Consider the following 20,949-nt stretch of genomic DNA (forward strand, 5'->3'; position numbering starts at 1 on the left):
ATAAAATTAAAGAGCGTTTGTATATAGTAAAAAACATATAATTTTATTCGTGTTGAAAAATACAATTGTTAAAAACAAGCAATAGATATCTAAGGTAACATAGTAAAACTATATAGTAACCATGATGAACAACACATAGTGAGTCGTGATGAAAAGCTCTTCTCAAGCCCGACGCGTTTCGGGGGAACTTAATATTTGTAAGGTCCTTCTTCAGGGGCATAGTTGAGAGAGAAGGGTTCATCTGAGCTAATTGAAAAAAGAATGAAAGGGAAGGGGGTCAAGTATTGGTAAGGCTTTCAATAGATATCTAATGAAAGGTTGGGATGATCGATTGATCACCTACCTGAAGATATATGATTGTTTGCTTGTGAAAAGGAGATTTTTGCTAAAAGCAAAGAGAACCACGGAGAAGGGGCAGGGTATGAGAGTAAGCAGTGGTGGTATAGCTAATATGGATGCTGATACTTAGATGGTGAGAGATGCAGGTTGGTAGGCTGCAGTCACCATAGAGGAGTGTGACAATACTCCCGTCCCGCCCGACCCGGGCGCGCGCAAGCCAGAGCGGTGTGCTGAGGTCACAGGAAGGCGTCTCTAAAAAATGAGAAAATATAAAGAGGACCTTTAGAGAAGATCCATTGTAGGTAGGTTGAGAGGTAGTAGGTGAATATATAAATAAATAACCTGATGAGAACGAGGTAGGTGATGAGGAGAATATTGAAGATAGTATATATGTGAGCAAGAAAATTTAATGACTAAGATGCACTAAATAGGGGCCAACAGAGAAGGTCCAGCTGTGCGTTATATTGAAGTAGCAGAGTACATATGTATACATATATGAGTGTTAACTCAAAGGTTAATCCTACTGCAGAGTAAAAATAGATACATATCTCAGAGTAGGTGTATGGTATGCATAAGTAATGGAGAATTCCATATTATGTATTGAGTAGCAGCTGGGATAATATAATTAAGTTTAACAATATATGTGAAGTGTATGAAGGACAAATATATAGTTACAAAACCCATATAAGCATGCTCCCAAAAGCCTGCAGGGACCAGAGTAAGAGCAGGCTAGGGAGTAGTAAGGTGTAACTGTAGGGCTGAGGGGGGAGGTGATAACTATACTTGAAAATTGGGTGCTAGGGTACAGAAGGAGTAAGAAGAAATAACTGGAATATCATACCTTAGATGAGAACAAGTGTTCATGAAGTCAGCCTCACAACCAAGCGTCCGGCGTATGTAGTGCCTTGGCAGGGAGTGAAAGAGGCTGGTTTAAATGATGTGAAGGTTCCAATCAGCTGGCGTCAGAACGAGGCACAGCTGTGTTATGGAGAGCGTAAGCGGAGACGTCCTATATTGACCCCCCGAGGCGAGGATGCGCGGCGTCGCCCCAACAGCGCATGCGCGAGCGCAATGGCGTTTGGAGCAGCGTCGCGCACACCCACCCTACCGGCACGAAAGTGCCACCCCGGCGAACTGCGCATGCTCGCCGGAGTGGCAACATGGAGGCAGTGGGCGTGGGGTGGAGAAACGCCCAAGTACCTCCCTAGGCGCCGCCCCAGGAAAGAAAATCCTGTGGCGGCTTTCCGTGCCGGGCAGCCGCTCTAGCCACCCGCGCCCGGGGGGGGGGGCGGGGGGAGGGGGGATGTGTCACAACAAGAACCACAGGGGAGAACATATGGAGAATTGTGTACCAACAAGATGGGGTAAACTTGACCCGATCACAATTGTTTATATTCCTACAAGCATAAAGAAGTAAAAAAGGGGGGGAAGGAGAAGGGGGGTTTTTTTTGGGGAAAGGCATGGGGGATATTGGACAAAGGACTAGGATGAGGAACAAACAATTCACCTACACCAAATCAAATTAATTTATTTTTTACATGGGGAAATAAGCATGATAGAATATTGCGCAATATGACAGCATAGAGTACAAAGAAAGTGATGATGAAACAGGCATAATGATGCCTCTATACAGACATTGTGTACTGAACAGGATCATAAGCAGAAAAAAGGGGGGACAGTGTAAGAGAACAGCGATGGACAACAGGAAACCTAAAAACATGTGAAGGATATATATACAGATGCTAACTAAGGATATCTGGCAAACATAGATAAATCATATATAACCAATATATAGACAAAAAGGGGGGTTCCCATAGGGAACCGACCAAGCTGATTGTGTGTCCAGATACATGGTCCCCTAGGGTACCAACTGAAAAATCAATAAGGTGATGGATGAATGCATTGGAGATAATGAAAAGTAATTCGTCTAATAATGGAGTGGTGTGGGGGGGAGGGGAAAAAAAAAAAAGGGGGGAGGAGAGGGGGGGGGGGGGGGGGGTGAGAGAGGGGAGGGGGGAGCATGTATGTGACAGACGTACAGCTTGGTGTACAAAGATAATAATCAAAACCAAAAAGGAACAACCAGATATAGTAAATTAATAAATAGTTGAGGGACAAGGAATGTACTACAAGGTGGCCGTGACCCTATTTTTCCATACCTCCGGAATTAAAACCTTGTAAAAAGGGTTTAAAACAAACCGCCTCATTGAGGCCTGGAGGTGTAGTGGCCTTGAGTAGATGGATCCATTTGAGTTCTCTTTGGAGTAGGATTTTATTCCAGTCGCCCCCTCTGGGGTTAGGGTGTATGCGGTCCAAGATTAGAAATGTAATGGAGGGGAATTTGCCTCCATGTACCAAGGTTACATGTCGACCGAGAGGAAGGTCAGGGTCAGCTGTTTTCATAGATAAAATGTGCCTGTATGCTCGTCGCCAAAACTCAAGCTTGGTCTTTCCTATATAGAAGCAGCCGCAGTTGCACTGGAGTAGATAAACCACTCCAGTGGTTCTGCAGTTTGCAAAATGTTTTGGAAAAAAAGTTTTCCCGTTTGGGAGAGTGTTACTATATCTGGTTGTTCCTTTTTGGTTTTGATTATTATCTTTGTACACAAAGCTGTACGTCTGTCACATACATGCTCCCCCCTCCCCTCTCTCCCTCCCCTCCCCCCCCCCCCTCTCCTCCCCCCTTTTTGTTTTTTTTTTTTTTCCCCACCCCACTCCATTATTAGACGAATTACTTTTCATTATCTCCAATGCATTCATCCATCACCTTATTGATTTTTCAGTTGGTACCCTAGGGGACCATGTATCTGGACACACAATCAGCTTGGTCGGTTCCCTATGGGAACCCCCCTTTTTGTCTATATATTAGTTATATATGATTTATCTATGTTTGCCAGATATCCTTAGTTAGCATCTGTATATATATCCTTCACATGTTTTTAGGTTTCCTGTTGTCCATCGCTGTTCTCTTACACTGTCCCCCCTTTTTTCTGCTTATGATCCTGTTCAGTACACAATGTCTGTATAGATACATCATTATGCCTGTTTCATCATCACTTTCTTTGTACTCTATGCTGTCATATTGCGCAATATTCTATCATGCTTATTTCCCCATGTAAAAAAGAAATTAATTTGATTTGGTGTAGGTGAATTGTTTGTTCCTCATCCTAGTCCTTTGTCCAATATCCCCCATGCCTTTCCCCAAAACCCCCCCCCTTCTCCTTTCCCCCCAACCCCCTCCCCCCCCCCTTTTTTACTTCTTTATGCTTGTAGGAATATAAACAATTGTGATCGGGTCAAGTTTACCCCATCTTGTTGGTACACAATTCTCCATATGTTCTCCCCTGTGGTTCTTGTTGTGACACATCCCCCCTCCCCCCGCCCCCCCCTGGGCGCGGGTGTCTAGAGCGGCTGCCCGGCACGGAAAGCCGCCACAGGATTTTCTTTCCTGGGGCGGTGCCTATGGAGGTACTTGGGCGTTTCTCCACCCCACGCCCACTGCCGCCATGTTGCCACTCCGGCGAGCATGCGCAGTTCGCCAGGGTGGCACTTCCGTGCCGGTGGGGCGGGTGTGCGCGACGCTGCTCCAAACGCCATTGCGCTCGCGCATGCGCTGTTGGGGCGACGCCGCGCATCCTCGCCTCGGGGGGTCAATATAGGACGTCTCCGCTTACGCTCTCCATAACACAGCTGTGCCTCGTTCTGACGCCAGCTGATTGGAACCTTCACATCATTTAAACCAGCCTCTTTCACTCCCTGCCAAGGCACTACATACGCCGGACGCTTGGTTGTGAGGCTGACTTCATGAACACTTGTTCTCATCTAAGGTATGATATTCCAGTTATTTCTTCTTACTCCTTCTGTACCCTAGCACCCAATTTTCAAGTATAGTTATCACCTCCCCCCTCAGCCCTACAGTTACACCTTACTACTCCCTAGCCTGCTCTTACTCTGGTCCCTGCAGGCTTTTGGGAGCATGCTTATATGGGTTTTGTAACTATATATTTGTCCTTCATACACTTCACATATATTGTTAAACTTAATTATATTATCCCAGCTGCTACTCAATACATAATATGGAATTCTCCATTACTTATGCATACCATACACCTACTCTGAGATATGTATCTATTTTTACTCTGCAGTAGGATTAACCTTTGAGTTAACACTCATATATGTATACATATGTACTCTGCTACTTCAATATAACGCACAGCTGGACCTTCTCTGTTGGCCCCTATTTAGTGCATCTTAGTCATTAAATTTTCTTGCTCACATATATACTATCTTCAATATTCTCCTCATCACCTACCTCGTTCTCATCAGTTTATTTATTTATATATTCACCTACTACCTCTCAACCTACCTACAATGGATCTTCTCTAAAGGTCCTCTTTATATTTTCTCATTTTTTAGAGACGCCTTCCTGTGACCTCAGCACACCGCTCTGGCTTGCGCGCGCCCGGGTCGGGCGGGACGGGAGTATTGTCACACTCCTCTATGGTGACTGCAGCCTACCAACCTGCATCTCTCACCATCTAAGTATCAGCATCCATATTAGCTATACCACCACTGCTTACTCTCATACCCTGCCCCTTCTCCATGGTTCTCTTTGCTTTTAGCAAAAATCTCCTTTTCACAAGCAAACAATCATATATCTTCAGGTAGGTGATCAATCGAAACCCTCATTAGATATCTATTGAAAGCCTTACCAATACTTGACCCCCTTCCCTTTCATTCTTTTTTCAATTAGCTCAGATGAACCCTTCTCTCTCAACTATGCCCCTGAAGAAGGACCTTACAAATATTAAGTACCCCGAAACGCGTCGGGCTTGAGAAGAGCTTTTCATCACGACTCACTATGTGTTGTTCATCATGGTTACTATATAGTTTTACTATGTTACCTTAGATATCTATTGCTTGTTTTTAACAATTGTATTTTTCAACACGAATAAAATTATATGTTTTTTACTATATACAAACGCTCTTTAATTTTATAAACTTTCTTTGCCTATGCAAGTGCCGGAAAAGTCCACCCAGGGGAACCCTTTGTTTTGTGTTTATATATCATTGGACGTGGCACGGCTTTTTCTCCTAAATTAGTTGGTCACCCCTTCTCTGTTCAATTTATATCTTCTAGCAAGGTTCGTAGTTTAGGGAAGTTGATTCTTTTGAAATTCAGTGTATTTGTATTTCCCTTCTGTTTCCTATTTGTGTGATTTATACTGAAGCCAATTGACCTTTGATCGCTGTTTCCTAAATTGCCCCATATTTCCACATTCATGATCAGGTCTGTATTGTTGGTAATCAGTAGATCTAGTAACTGGCGAGCCTTAGACGAATGCATGGTTCCCTCCGCCCAGTCTATGTCTGGATAATTAAAATCCCCCATTATGATAACACTTCCCATCCTTGCTGCTAATCCAAATTGTGATAGGAGGTCCGCCTCACCCTCCTCCCTCAGGTTAGGGGGCCTATAGCATACTCCCAGTATTATTTTCCCCTTAGCTTCATCCCTTTGTAGCTCTACCGATAAATATTCCACCTTCTCCCTAGCTCCTTTAGTGATGTCATCTCTCACATTCACTTGTACATTATTCTTGATATACAGACCATTGTGACGTCAACATTTGTCAGTGTGTGCCAATGGCCAATCAACATCTGTCAGTGTACCAGTGTTCTGCCAATAAATAAATAAAACATTTAAAGCAATCCCGCCCCCCCCCCCCCCCCGTGTTCACGTGCAAAGGTGAACGCACACGTTGGTCCCGTACACATATGTAAACAGCGATCGCACCACACATGAGGTATTGCCACAAATGTCAGAACAAGAGCAAAAATTCTAGCACCAGACCTCCTGTGTAACTCTAAACTGGTAACCAATAAAGGCTTATGGAGATTTTTAAATACCGGGCCCCATTTCACAAGTGTGTGCAATTTTAAAGCCTGATAAGGGATCATTGGGGGAATATTTGTACTGTCTTAACATGTTAGGGTCTCAAGAAATTAGATAGACAATCCGCACATCAGGTGTGATCAATTATTAATGATTGCTACCATAGCTTGTGAATTTACTTTAGTCTGAGAAATGACTTATTTGCTAAATTTTACAACAGAAACTAAAACAAACGCATTTTTTTCAACTTTTTCAGTATTTTTTCATTTGTAGCACAAAAAATAAAAACCCCAGTGGTGATTAAAAAAACCAAAAGAAAGCACTATTTGTGTGAAAAAAATGTATTTTGGGTACAGTGTTGCATGACTGAGTAATTCTCATTTAAAATGTGACAGCACTTAAAGGTGAAAATTGGCCTGGGTAGGAAGGGGGTGAAAGTACCCAGTATTGAAGTGGTTAACTAACACTGCACCCACCCACATTTCTAATCACTCCCACTGCACCAGCGCACTTCTCCGCTGACTGTCCCTGCACACACAAACTTTTCCACAGAACATTACAAAACGTGCACTTCTCCACTGACACACCACTGATAAACTTAAGCACCACTGACTCACCACTAATAAACTTAAAGTGGAAGTCCATGCTAAAACTAAAATTCCTGCATTTATAGACACCCACAATCTAACACTAACCTATCTAGCCCTGTAAAGAAAAAATCAGTATACATACCTTTTATGCATGCGATCCGACCCAAACCCACGCTGAGCTATCAGCTGCGGCTTCGCTGTGGAGGCGGGTGCAGAGGACATGTCCGACAACAGAATCCCCATAGTAAGTCTATGGGTGACGTCACTTACCATTCATTTCACAGCCATTGTTGGCCGTGTCCTCTGCAAAGCTTCCGTCGCTGGAGATCAGGTCAGATCGCCTTCAAAAAAGGTATGTATAACGATTTCTTCTTTACAAGGCTAGATAGGTTAGTGTTAGATTGTGGGTGTCTATAGATGCATTTTAAATTTAGCATGGACTTCCACTTTAAGCATGTCTACACTGACTGTCGCCAATGTGATTGAACGCTATATGACATATATGCATACTGTGCGATTTATTACATTTCCCAAACTGCTGAACTCCATCCACTGTATTATACATCACAGTACAAAAAAACGTTTTCCTGGACTTTACTATTCATCCTGGTTAAGAAACAGGCACATTTTGCTAGTATGCAATGGGGCCGATTTACTAAAACTGGAGAGTGCAAAATCTGGTGCAGCTCTGCGTAGAAACCAATCAGCTTCCAGGTTTTATTGTCAAAACTTAATTGAACAAGCTGAAGATAGAAGCTGATTAGCTATCATGCACAGCTGCACCCAATTATATACAAAGCAAACCGCTACTATTCAAGACCTGCAAGAGTCACAGATTTTATGACCTACCTGTAAACTTTCCACCACTGAATGTCATTGGAAATCCAGACGCACCTCCAGCAAAGTCACTCATCATTACAGCAACATCTGTGGGGAGTTTTGCACCATTAGGTCGAGTGCAGTCTACTGTATTAAGGATTTTATGACCTATCGATACAAAATTCATATACTGGTGTGTGAGTTAAGAATAATTACAATTTACAAAAATATACTTATTAGGAACAGAAATGGAAAAAAAAAACTTTACCTTTGTATTCTACAATAATACAAGTGTCCATTTCAGGATGAACTCCATCCATCAGTATCATAAATCTGAGATCTGCATCCACCTTAAAAAAAAATCAATTGGAAGCCCATAGGATTTATAAAAACGGTAAGTTATGTAATGCACATCTCTAGTACATTTTGTAACACAGGCCTCTAAATGTATTCCTGTCTTTGGAATGCACTGTGAGAGTCTAAGGTGAACCTGTCACTAGCTGGCAAAAGGTAGAGCAGAGTGGCAAGGGAAATCTTCATTTTTTTTTTTTCATGAGGTACAGCTGTCCTGACTATCCAATACTTTCCCGTGTGTTAGATAGTGTGTCCCCTGCTGCATGTTGTGGTTTCCATTGTCGACTCCTACATCACTACCTGCTAGAAATTCTGTATGTAGTTCTATAGAACAAACAGTGCAAGTCCTCATGGAATTTGCTGCTTAAAGTGGACCTTCAGTCGTGTCTTAAAATGTCCATCTATTAAATCTTTTGCCCTTATTGTTTTAACTTTGGATAGTAAAACCTTTTTGTTTCTGCCAGTAAATACCTTATACAGCCCACTTCCTGTTTCTTGTCTGGTAAAAAGCCTAGGCTTATGACATCATGCACAGCTCTCTCTCTCTCACTCTTGTGAAAATTTGCCAGAAAGGGAGGGAGGATGAGTCATAAGAGGGCCAATGAGAGCTGCAGGGCTGGAGGTGTGTGTCTGTAAATCCAGGAAGTGAACAGGCAGCAGCTTCAGCTGCCCACAGTTAAAATGGTTGCAGCCAGTCTCAGTGGAGGGAGATTTCTGCAGTATATTTGGCAAGTACAGAATCACAGTATATATACAATAATATGCAAAGTGGTGGAAGGGAAGCTTCAGAATGGCAAATATGTTTTTATTACAAATTATGTGAGCAGACTACAGTTCCTCTTTAACTGCAGACAGGAAACAGGAACTTTATTCATGGAAAAGACATAGAGCAAACCATAGATGCAGCTACAAACTTATAAATAGTGCCATCTACTGGTTGAAGAATATATCTCTACTAAATACTATAGTACAGTAGTTGTTGTACAAAATACAATTCTGTATTTCAACACTGCCAGACACTGGTATTAACATAAGGGTTGGCAGAAAGAATCACAGCTCACAGCAGAAGGCTAGCTTTGTCGAATAGTGACTGACATAACTTATGAACAGAGTAAATATTTAACACGCTGCCCACTGGAAATAAGTCTTCTTTATGGGTTTATTATGCTCTAACATCTGCCAGCTAGCAACAGGATCACCTACAAAAAGGAAATGAGGTACCATTTCTGACCTGGTTTATTATCTGCAGTTTTCCAGACAGCCTTCTACATCCTTCAGTTTACAGTATATTGGGTTACTGATTTACTGACCAGTAAAACTAGACTACGAAATAGCCTAGACCCTAGAAACTTTGTAGTTTTGTTAGATTCATTTTACACCCCTTTTAACTTTATCATTACACATGACACAAAGCAATAAATGTCACACAAGCTTGAAAAATGTTAATTCAATGTATTGCTTTACCTGCTGCCAGATTCCAAAAGGCACAACATTGACATTAGTCAAGTTAACACCGCTCTGATCCAGGTACCAGAAGACAGGCCGTTCTGTATTTCCAACAAATATTGGTATATCTGGTCTTCTTTCAGCAAGCTTTCTGAGTGTAGGATAACTAGATTTGGGGAAAATAACTTATAATATAGCATATACTGTAAATCTAGCCCTGCTGCAAGGAAAAATGAAACAAGAAAATTACACACATATTAGGTTATTATTGACAAGATGCAAATGATATCAAATGATCTTAGTTAGCCATCTAGTGCATTTTGCTCTCCCTGGAGGAAAAAGACATTTTACAATAGGTAGATCCTTATTTGCAGCACAATAAACATTGTTAATGCAAAAAAAAAAAAAAAAAAAAAAAAAGATTTGCCTATAAAACCTAGCCTTAAAGGACACCTGTACTGAGAGAAACACTGAAGCTGCCACTGCTGAGCTCCTTCTGCAAATGGTGGCTGTCATGCTGATCCTCTGGCTTTAACACTTCCTGTAACACTGGCCTTAAAGTGGTTGTTATCCCACTCCAGCTAAATCATATTATCCCCTCTGTACCATAATAAAAAGTGTCCCTGTGCCTGTGTAATGTAAAAAATTCTTCTCTCTCCGCCTCACAGCTGCAGTGGGCGGGGCCGAGCAGTCCCGCTGACGTCAGCCGGGGAGGAGAGGAGAGAGGAGAGAAAGAGCCGCGTGTCAGCTAAGCGCCCGAAGCGGAGCTCATATAGGTACAGATTGGAAATTTTTTTTTACATTACACAGGCACAGGGCCACTTGTTATTATGGTACAAATGTGATAAGACTGTTTAGTTGCAGTTATGAGAGCAGCAGGAGCTGGTAATGGCAGACAGGCAGGGGGGAGGAGGACAGAGAGGACACAGGAGAGCAGATAGCAGGCTGGGGATGATGTAATCACGTAAACAGACCACGGTGTCAAGAGCACAGCAGCCCTGATTATCGTGGTCAGTTTGCAGAGGGGAGGGTATAGCCAGGCAGGATCAGCCAGGTTTTTTAGGTGTTATGGGGGGCAAAATGACACAGCACAAGCACTGTGCGTTATAACCTGCTCTAAGTGAACAGAATCTGGTTTTTTTTTTGGGTTAACAAACGCTTTAATCGAGTATGCAGATCATTTCTGACATAACTTGTCAGTAAGCTTATTCAGGACGGTTTAGAAGATATCCCCTGTATCAGCATGTGCCAACGTCATCGGCACATGTGCACTGAAGCAACGACACGTTTGTGCCCTTGCTTCAGCAAGTGTACCATTACCGGCTGCTCCCGCGCACATGTGCGGGAGTGATGTCATTGTGGCTTGAGCTAATCACAGCGCCGAAGCCCGCGATACCCAGAAGTAACTCTGGGAGTGATATCGCCGGCCGGAGCAATGTACGGGGACCACTACAGGGGCTTCGATCTAAGGTGAGTATTTCATAATGAGCTAGTATGCTATGCATACTAGCTCATTATGCATTTGTCTTGCAGGTTTATTTTATTTATTATTTTATTGTGGGTTTACAACCACTTTAATGAAATCCATCCTGTACCACAATATTGGTATCCTTTTTCCATTATCACATTTCCAGTTCGCTGTGTCAAGCATCAGCAGCCTGCTTTGGGGATGGGGGGGGGGGTTATTAGCTTTATTTATTTCTTTGCTGCTCCTCCTAGAAACTTAGAAACTCCATTGCTTTGGTCTAAAAAGACTATCAGGTGACATCTCTTGTCACTGGTATAGTGAATAAATTATTTCAGTGGCCACTGGGCAGGTTTTGGATTGATTCTGACTGATTCTGCCTGTGTACCAGCAAGAAAATGGTCACCTTCAAATGGAATGCAGCTCCTCAATACATTTTATGCAAGATGTAACATTCAAGTAGGAGTAAACTCCCATATATGAATTGTATCTATAGGTAAGCCTATAATAAGGCTTACCTATAGGTACAGTAAATATCTCCTAAACGTGCACCATTTCGGAGATATTTGCTTTAGATGCAGCCGATGATGTCACCAGTGCATGTGCTCTGAAGGAATGATACAGGTATGCCATGTCGTAGACGGTGACTCTCGAGCGCATGCTGAGAGGTCATCGCCGGCTTAGGCCATTCATATCACCAAAGCCTGCGAACCAGGAAAGAAGTCCATGTGAAGATGAAAGCACCTTCAGCAGTGACAGTGCGCCGCTGGAGGGCTTTGTTTTTCAGGTAAGTCTGTCATAATGGACAAAACGGTGTTATTACGGGCCCTCTATCACACCACTCAGCGCCAGGACAAGATGTAGCCTCAACCGCAAACAATTGGAACAAATGAATACAGTATAACCGTCCAATTTGTTAAGTACAAAGAGGCACGGAAAAAGATAAAGGATAAAAAAGCAGCTGTTTAAAATTTAAACATCAAACATATTAAAAGTGGTATAGCATAATCAAACATACAGACCATAATATCCCACTAAACAGCGCTATTGTTGAACAGAAATAAACATGCATGCGGCCAACAACACATGAAAAAAAGTCCTTTTTATAAAAAGCGGTGATAGATTCAGAGTGTAGTTCAGACAGTGTCCACCAGGTGTTTGTATTACTGATTCTCAGTGTGCACCTTCCACCAGTCAATCAGATCCCACCATGTGACTGGTAGTATTTAAGCCTTCATGCTGGGCCCAGCGAGAAAAGAACTGTGAGCCGGGCCCCAGGCTTTGATACAGCAGGGGCGGTGCTTCACCGGGGGAAGAACACAACAACGGCAGCCGGGCACCCCAATTCCGGGGCCGGTGGCCCCACATTGAGGGATGGGCGGGGGATAGCAATGAGCAGTGGCCTGGCACGGCGCCGCAAGAAGGAAGTCAGTGGGCCCAAGAAAGTGACCCACAAATCGGTGGGTGGATCCGGAGTGCGAAGGAGGAGTTGGGAGGATCATGGATCCCCAGCATCCAGTGAAGAAGCTGCTGGAGGGCTATCGGCGAGAGAGGAGGAGATGATAGAAGATCGGTCGGAGGGTGAGCTGTCGCAGTCGGATGATGATGGGCAGCGAGGACGTCCTGCGGCGGTGGAGACAGGACCTTCGGCTGGTGGAACCCCTTCCAGGCATCCTGGTAAGTCTATATGTATTTCTTCACGTGTTGTGGGTACTGATGTGGGGGAGGTGGGCGAGATTAGCAGTGGGGTCAGGGCACAGCGGGGCGGTCGGATGCGACTGTGCCTCCCAATCCGGCCGCGCTGGTTGTAGACCACGCCACAGCGGAATCAGGGTTACAGGAATTTTTAGCGGGTTTGAGGGTCTTAGTAAAAATGTTTGAGCCAGGGCCAAGCTGGATTCAGTCACCTGCGGCGGCATGGGTGGATCCTGGGGTCGGAGGGGAGCACAGACCAGGTTGGCAACGGGCACAGGGACTCCCCCCGGGCCTGCTACAGAGCAAGCGGCGCCCGTGATGGAGGTCGCTTGGGTGGCAGTTCAGGAGGTGCAACTGGGAAAGGGGCGAAAAAACAAGACTTAGTGAGGTTGGCGGATGCAGCAAAATGCGAAGTTTATGTGTGTTTTGAGGGGCCCCTCGGAGCACACCTGAAGCCTGAAGTGAGGGAGAAAATTTGAAAGGGGGAATACGTGGAGATTTTTGCGCTCCTACCTCTAGAAAAGTTTAAGTTGGATAGGGTTAAGCCAGAGGAATACAAGAAGGAGGATGAGGAAAAAAGAAGGTATAGGCTCATCCCCAGGACTTTCACGAATTGGCTGCAGGCCTTTGCGATAATGGCGAGTGTTACTGGGGAAAAGAACCCAGAACACTGCTTGGCATTGTTTTGCTATTTAGACACCATGGGAGAGGCACACAGAGTCTACGGGGGCACAGCATGGCTGCGGTATGATAAGCAATTTAGGCAGCGGAGGGCTATACACCCGTCCTTAAGGTGGGATCATAATGACATCAGCCTATGGATGCACCTTATGACCTCGGCTAGGCCAACGGGTCAGTTTTTTCAAGGGGGGACGGGTGGATCAACCAACTCCGGACAATCGGCCACAAGGAAAAAAGGAGTTTGCTGGCAATTTAATGAAGGCTCCTGCAGATTTAGGGGTCGTGCAAATACAAGTACGAATGTTCAGGTTGTGGAAGTGGGAACCCTGTGTCCCGGTGTTTTAAACAAGGAAAAGGCCGTACCGGCGACAACTCCGGTGAAAGTGGGAAGGATGCAACCTTTCCAGGGAGGCAGCGCGGTTGATAGGCTGGGGATTTTAGGAAGGTTTTAGAATTCCTTCACGCCTGGTTGATACTCCCCCGTTGTCACGCAATTTGAGGTCGGCTTTACTACATGCGGACATGGTTTCTGAGAAACTGCAGAAGGAAGTCTTGTTAGGCCGCATGAGTGATCCTTTTATTTCTTTGCCAATACCGGATTTGGTAGTGTCAGCGCTAGGGGTCATGTCGAAAAAGGAGCCTAACAAATTTAGGCTTATCCACCACTTGTCTTATCCAAAAGGGGGTTCAGTGAATGATGCCATCGACCCGGAGGTATGTGCAGTATCATATACGTCCTTTGATGCAGCGGTAGTTTGAGTTAGGCGGTATGGGCGGGGGGGCACTTATGGCAAAAGCTGACATAGAGTCGGCTTTTCGCTTGCTACCGGTTTATCCGGAGAGTTTTCATTTGTTGAGTTGTTGTTAGCAAAAAGAATACTACGTAGATCGCTGCCTGCCTATGGGGCGTTCTATATCCTGCGCTTTGCTTGAACAGTTTAGTTCCTTCACTGAGTGGGTGGTGCGGGACGTCGAGGGATTAAACTCCATCATTCACTATTTGGAAGATTTCCTCTGCGTGGGCCCACCTGTGTCAGAAGTCTGTGCAGTCCTGTTGGCCACACTGGAACATGTTGCAGATAAGTTTGGCATCCCTTTGGCCCCGGAAAAGACAGAGGGTCCACAGACGGTGTTGAGTTTCTTAGGCATTGTCTTAGACACTGAGACCATGGAGTGTAGGCTGCCGGAGGATAAGCTGACGGCGTTGCAAGTGGAGATTCGGGGGATCATGGGACTTTGCAAAGTTCAGTTGCGCACCTTACAATCATTACTAGGTAAGCTGAACTTTGCGTGTCGCATCCTGCCCATGGGGAGGGTATTTTGCAGGCGGCTGTCTGCAAGTACGGCAGGGGTTGAGTCCCCCAAGCACTATGTGCATTTGCTGAAGGCTCATAGAGAGGACCTGATGGTATGGCACACGTTCCTGGCTAATTTCAACGGCAGGGCGCTGTGGATGTCAGGGCCAGTTAGCAACTGGAGCTGTACATGGATGCAGCGGGTTCTGCGGGTTTTGGAGCCTTTTTCCAAGGTGAGTGGAGTGCAGGGCCTTGGCCACAGGGCCTTGGCCACAGTTGTGGAAGGATGCAGGGCTAGTGAAGAATATGTTATTGTTGGAATTGTTCCCCGTGGTATTAGCAGTAGAGTTTTGGGGTGAATCATTCAGGAATTTGAAAGTTAGGTTTCATGGGGACAACCTGGGGGTGGTACAGGTGATTAAAAAGGTGTCAGAGGCGTCACCGCTGGTGGTAAGTTTGCTCAGACACCTTGTATTGCGCTGTGTGCAGTTGAATGTGTTTATCTATGCTGTTCACCTCCCCAGAGTGGAAAATGTCATTGCTGATGCACTATCTCGCTTTCAGTGGGACAGATTCCGGGAGCTGGCGCCAGGGGCGGAGCGGAGCGGAAAGGGGTCCCTTGTCCCGAGTGGCTGTGGAGGATTGCCTTGGAGGAGTAGCGGGCTGGATCAAACAGTCAGTGAGCGACGCGACATGGTCTGCATACAACAGGGTATGGCAGGAATGGGTATCTCTGCTGCAACAGATGGCGGAAGGACATGAGGACCAAGATTTCAGGTTGCTAGTTTTGTATTTTGTTTCAAGGAATCTGGAGGATGGGGTGTTGGTGTCTGGGTTGGAAAAGAAATTGGCAGGTTTGGCATCTTGGTTAAAATTTCAAGGTTTTCCTGATCTAACTAAAGATTTTTGGGTTAGGCAGGCACTGAAGGGTTACCGGCGTTCTAAGCAGTGCAGTGCTACAGCCTGCAAGTGACTGTGACCAGGCGTGTGACAATCAGGTCAGTGTGATATTTTGGGGGGGGGGGCAATTGCCCTGTTGCCCCCCCTGGATCCGCCCCTGAATCCCGGGAAGTTGCCGTAGGAGCGGCACCTCCCCCGCACCACTGCCACCCCGAGCCTGGCCTCAGTGGCCTTGTGGGAAATCCGGCCCTGTCTGCAAAGCAAATATGATAAAACATAGTAAAAATAAAACCAAGAGAGAACAATAGATACAGAACAATAGTGAGCGAACAGAAGAGTGGAAAGTAGAGAGTGAACATAAGAGAGAGAACAATAGAGAGAGAGAGAAGAAAAATACAACCACAACTATTTTTGCCTTCTTTTTGTGTGTGTTTTTGTGTGTTTTTTTTTCACGCTAGGTTCCCGGTTTCATTCGAGATGTTGGGTAGGATAGTGGCACGGTTAGACACTACATGTTCCTCGGAATATGAGGTGGTGTTGTTCAAGGCGGCATTCGCCTTGGCATTTTTTGGGGCGTTTAGGATTAGTGAATTAGTTAGTCCCCCTAAAAAGGAAAAAGGGGGGTTGGGTGTGATGGATGTCAGATGTGGGGAGGACAGGTTGTCCATACTGGTAAGAAAATCTAAAATGGATCAGCGGGGCAAGGGAAAGACGGTGCAGGTTTTTTCACTGCCAGGTTCTCCCTTGTGCCCAGTAAACTTGGTGCGGGGGTTTCTCGCTATAAGCCGGGGGGGGGGGGATGGTCCCCTTTTGGTACATCAGGATGGGTTGTTTTTATCTCGTTTTCAATTTATTGCAATTTTCAAAAAATGTTTGGGGGCATTGGGTTTGAGGGATCAAAAGTTTTCATCCCATTCATTTCGGATAGGGGCGGCTATGGAAGCGGTTCGCTGGGGATTGGATGAGGCAGCGGTAAAAAGGATTGGGAGATGGGAATCTCGATGGTTTCGATCTTATGTTCGCCCTCAGTTATTGAATGTTTAAAAAGGAGTAAGGGCAGGTTTGGTGTAGTACATTAAATTATTATTATGTGCTGGGCGTCTAATGATTTGTTGGGGGGTTTGTTTTCTTTTCTTTCAGGATGAACACAGTGCCTGGTCTGGATAGTGGGCCACTCTTATGTATGTTGGGGGGCAAGGAGAGGAGATGCAAGATGGGATGGGAGACAGCTGGGTTTTTCCAGACAGGAAGCTTGTCTCCGGTGGTTGGGGGTGCCGGGTATGCTTTGGGGAAGGACGGTGTCGGAGGTGCGAAAATTTGCACGTCTAGATAGGCCTCCTGATGTGTTGGTGTTACACGTGGCAACTTAACAATGTCCTTTCCACATATGCTTATTGTGTGGTCAGACATCGTGGCACGAACCACTTGGAGGCTGGCCAGGTCGGTGGATAAGATTAACCGGGCCCGGAAGAAGGTTAACAAGGAAGTTAGTGGTTTTGTAGTTAGAAACGGTGGGTTGGCTATCAGGCACATGGAACTGGAGGTGGATACATGGCGTTACTTGAGGAGAGAATGAGTACACCTGAATGATGTGGGGATCGACCTGTGGTCTTTGGGTCTGCAGGATGGGATTCAGCGAGCATTGAGGGTTTGGCAGGGCACACAAGGGTAAGGGTTTCCCCTGGTGTGTGCTGTGGCGTGGTGTTGGTCTTTGCGGGTGAAGGATTAAACCACACATATGGAAGAGATCGGGACCCATCGGTAGTATGAGGCCCGTTGGTGGAAATTCAGCTAACGGGGGTTTCGCTGGAATTGGTTATTGGGTGCACTGCGGTCAATTGGTTTGTTGTCTCCGAGCTAGCATGTCAGCTGGAGGCCTATTTTAGTGTTAGTACCGCAGTGCCGGAGTGGATCGAGTGTAAGATTGGTGGGTTTTTCCCTGCAAAGACCAACGGGAGTAGTTAACTGATATGTCAGGTGTTTTATACAGTTATGTTAAGTTGATGTTAAATTATTATATTGGTTATTATTAATAAAGATAATTGGCTGCTACGGCCAATATTTTACTCCAGATGGGTGTGGTCTCAATTATTGGGGTAAAAAGGAAGGGGTACGTAGCAGGGGTGTGATGGTGTGAGTTTAAGGGTAAACAAGTGACATCTGTTAAACAAAAACCAGATGCTGACATCTCTGCTGTAATCTTTGCGAATATACCACATGTAGCTAGAGAGGTCATTGAGGGTTTGTTTTAAATAGAAGTCAAATAAAATGTTGTGTACCCCCCCATCTTTTAGGGTACAAATTGCATGTAGCACTTTGGCTTCTAAGTTAGCATAGTTGCCAGCTCCAAACCCCTCCCCCCAGTCATATTCTGACCACTTTGTCTTTAAGAAGGCAAATATTTAATCAGTTTGGATTGACAGTGACTAGGCACACAGGGAATACTAACAGCAGAGGCAATGGAGGGATGTGGAGCTCTACCTGTGTATTGTGAGAAACTTGTCTGCATACTCTGTCAGTCACACATCAGAATGTCAGTGCTCTTTATCCCCAGTAACAAAAGATACTACCAAACCTTCTGATAATGTGATTCTAATGCCCTGTACACACGATCGGACATTCCGACAACAAAATCCATTATTTTTTTCCGACGGATGTTGGCTCAAAATTGTCTTGCATACACATGGTCACACAAATCTTGTCGGAAATTCCGATCGCCAAGAACGTGGTGACGTACAATACGTACGACGAGCCGAGAAAAATTAAGTTCAATAGCCAGTGCAGCTCTTCTTCTTGATTCCGAGCATGCGTGGAACTTTGTGCGTCAGAATTGTGTACACACGATCGGAATTTCTGACAACAGATTTTGTTGTCGGAAAATTTGAGATCCAGATCTCAAATTTTGTGTGACGGAAATTCCAATGGAAAATGTCCGATGGAGCCTACACACGGTCTGAATTTCCGACAACAAGCTCCCATCAAACATTTTCCGTCGGAAAATCCGACCGTGTGTACAGGGCATAATGCTGTCAAGTTTAGGAAGTCACTTAGATTTGTGCTGCATCCAAACTCACAATGGATCAAACAAGTTGCAGTTGCTGGAGCCTATTCCTAGCTGTGATGAGAACACAATCAAGGATAAATACTTCTATATTATTCAGTATGCCAACAGTTAGAATTTAATTGTTCCTCAGACTTTTATTTTACAATAGCACTTTACTGCTTGTTAAGCATATATCAATAATTTGATATACACAGTCTTCACACAAGTACACTTTAACATGCACACTATGCTGGAGGTTGGGGGTTACCTGCTGCATGCTTACTTCTTCCAGGACCACTTAGGATTCTACTACACCTCTGTTACAGTAGGTATAGCGGTTACCCCTAGTGGGGCAGAAGCCGCCAGTCACTTACAGTGCCTTGAAAAAGTATTCATACCCCTTGAAATTTTCCACAATTTGACACGTTACAACCAAAAACGTAAATGTATTTTATTGGGATTTTATGTGATACACCAACACAAAGTGGCACATAAATGTGAAGCGGAAGGAAAATGATAAATGGTTTAAATTTTTTTTTAAGTATGTGAAAAGTGTGGCGTGCAATACTTTGTAGAGTCAATACTTTGTAGAACCACCTTTCACTGCAATTACAGCTGCAAGTCTTTTTGGGTATGTCTCTATCAGCTTTGCACATCTAGAGAATGATATTTTTGCATGCAGGGACTGTGACATCATAAGGGGGCTGGGTCACCGGATGACATCACCCGGTGACCATGACCCATGCCTTTTTGAGTCATTGCGCACCGCTCACACAGCATTACAGCGGGAGAGAGCGTCGTGTCAACATCGGAAGAAGAGAAGAGGGAACAAGACGATGGAGAAGACCGGGCAACCACTAGTAAAAGAGCAGAAGATAGCAGAGGAGCCCGACAGAAGAACCAGACACCGGGAGAGGAGGCCGAACACTGGGAGAAGAGGCCAAACACCGGGAGAAAAGGCCGGAGAGCGGGCGAAGAACAAAGACACCGAGAGAAGAGGCCAGAGAGCGGGCGAAGAACCAGACACCGGGAGAAGAGGCCGGAGAGAGCGGAGAAGTCCCAAGAAGACCCCCAAAGTCCGAAGAAGACCCTCAGAGCTGCCAAATAAATTACTTTAAAAATCTGTCTAGTGTGTTTTTTTGACACTTTTTTTCCCTAGGTGAATGGGTAGGGGTACAATGTAGGCAGTGGATCTGGGGCTCCCTTATTAAAGAGGGCTCCCGGATTCTGATAAGCCCCCAGCCCGCAGACCCCGACAACCAACAGCCAGGGTTGTCGGGAAAAGGCCCTTGTCCTCATCAACATGGGGACAAGGTGCTTTGGGGTGGGGGGGCGCTGGGTGCCCCCCTCCCCTAAAGCACCCAACCCCCATGTTGAGGGCATGTGGCCTAGTACGGTTCGGGGGGGGGGGGCGCTCGCTCGTCCCCACCCCCTTTCCTGACTGGCCGGGCTGTGTGCTCGGATAATTGTCTGGTATGGATTTTGGGGGGGACCCCCACGCCGTTTTTTCGGCATAGGGGTTTCCCCTTAAAATCCATACCAGACCTAAGGGCCTGGTATGCTCTGCAATGGGGCCCGCAAGGTGTCAATCTCGCAGATAAAAGTGGCGAGATTGACTTCCCTTTCTAGTCCCGTCGTACCCGAGTCACGTTCAAAATGAACGGACTTTAGTCCGTGTGTGGGCAAGTCTGTTCATTCGGAAGTCCGCCGTAACTCCGTCGAAAGTCCGTCGGGAAGACCAGCGAACCTAGTCTGCCGGAAAGTCTGGTCGTGTGTAGGCAAGTCTGTTCATTCAGATAGTCCATCAGAAGTCCGCCGAAAGTCCGTCAGGAAGACCGTCGGACCTAGTCTGCTGAAAAGTCCGGTCCTGTATACAGGGCATAACAGGTTTTCTTCTAAGAGTGCCCTGTATTTGCCTCCATCCATCTTCCCAGCAACTCTGACCAACTTCCCTGTCCTTGCTGAAGAAAAGCACCCCAACAACATGATGCTGCCACCACCACGTTTCATGGTGGGGATGGTATGTTCAGGGTGATGGGAAATGTTAGTTTTCCGCCACACGTAGTGTTTTGCTTTTAGGCCAAAAAGTTAAATTTTGGTCTCATCTGACCAGAGCACCTTCTTCCACATGTTTACTGTGTCCCCCACATGGCTTTGCGCAAACTGCAAACCAGGCCTCTTATGGCTTTCTTTCAACAATGGCTTTCTTCTTGCCACTCTTCCATACAGGCCAGATTTCTGGAGTGCACGACTAATAGTTGTCCTGTGGACAGATTTTCCCACCTGAGCTGTGGATCTCTGCAGCTCCTCCAGAGTTACTACGGGCCTCTTGGCTGCTTCTCTAATTAATGCTCTCCTTGCCAGCCTGTCAGCTTGGGTGGACGGCCATGTCTTGGTAGGTTTTCAGTTGTGCCATACTCTTTCCA

At 45.5% G+C, this 20,949-nt stretch overlaps 1 protein-coding gene across 3 annotated transcripts in view; it reads right to left on the reverse strand.

Annotated features, from left to right (window-relative positions):
- LOC141144989 (cytidine monophosphate-N-acetylneuraminic acid hydroxylase-like) overlaps positions 1 to 20,949 on the reverse strand; it is a 489,338-nt gene that overhangs the window by 146,629 nt on the left and 321,760 nt on the right. For 2 of the 3 annotated variants that reach the window (XM_073631172.1, XM_073631174.1), the window contains exons 6-8: positions 9,463 to 9,610; positions 7,913 to 7,994; positions 7,675 to 7,812 (exon numbers count right to left, since the gene is read on the reverse strand). In XM_073631172.1, coding sequence (XP_073487273.1) covers positions 7,675 to 7,812; positions 7,913 to 7,994; positions 9,463 to 9,610 — 368 coding nt within the window. The remainder of the gene's footprint in view (positions 1 to 7,674; positions 7,813 to 7,912; positions 7,995 to 9,462; positions 9,611 to 20,949) is intronic. The other variant, XM_073631175.1, reaches the window with a different exon arrangement.

This window comes from Aquarana catesbeiana, linkage group LG05, assembly GCF_042186555.1.
Source record: "Aquarana catesbeiana isolate 2022-GZ linkage group LG05, ASM4218655v1, whole genome shotgun sequence".
Taxonomy (NCBI): Eukaryota; Metazoa; Chordata; class Amphibia; order Anura; family Ranidae; genus Aquarana; species Aquarana catesbeiana.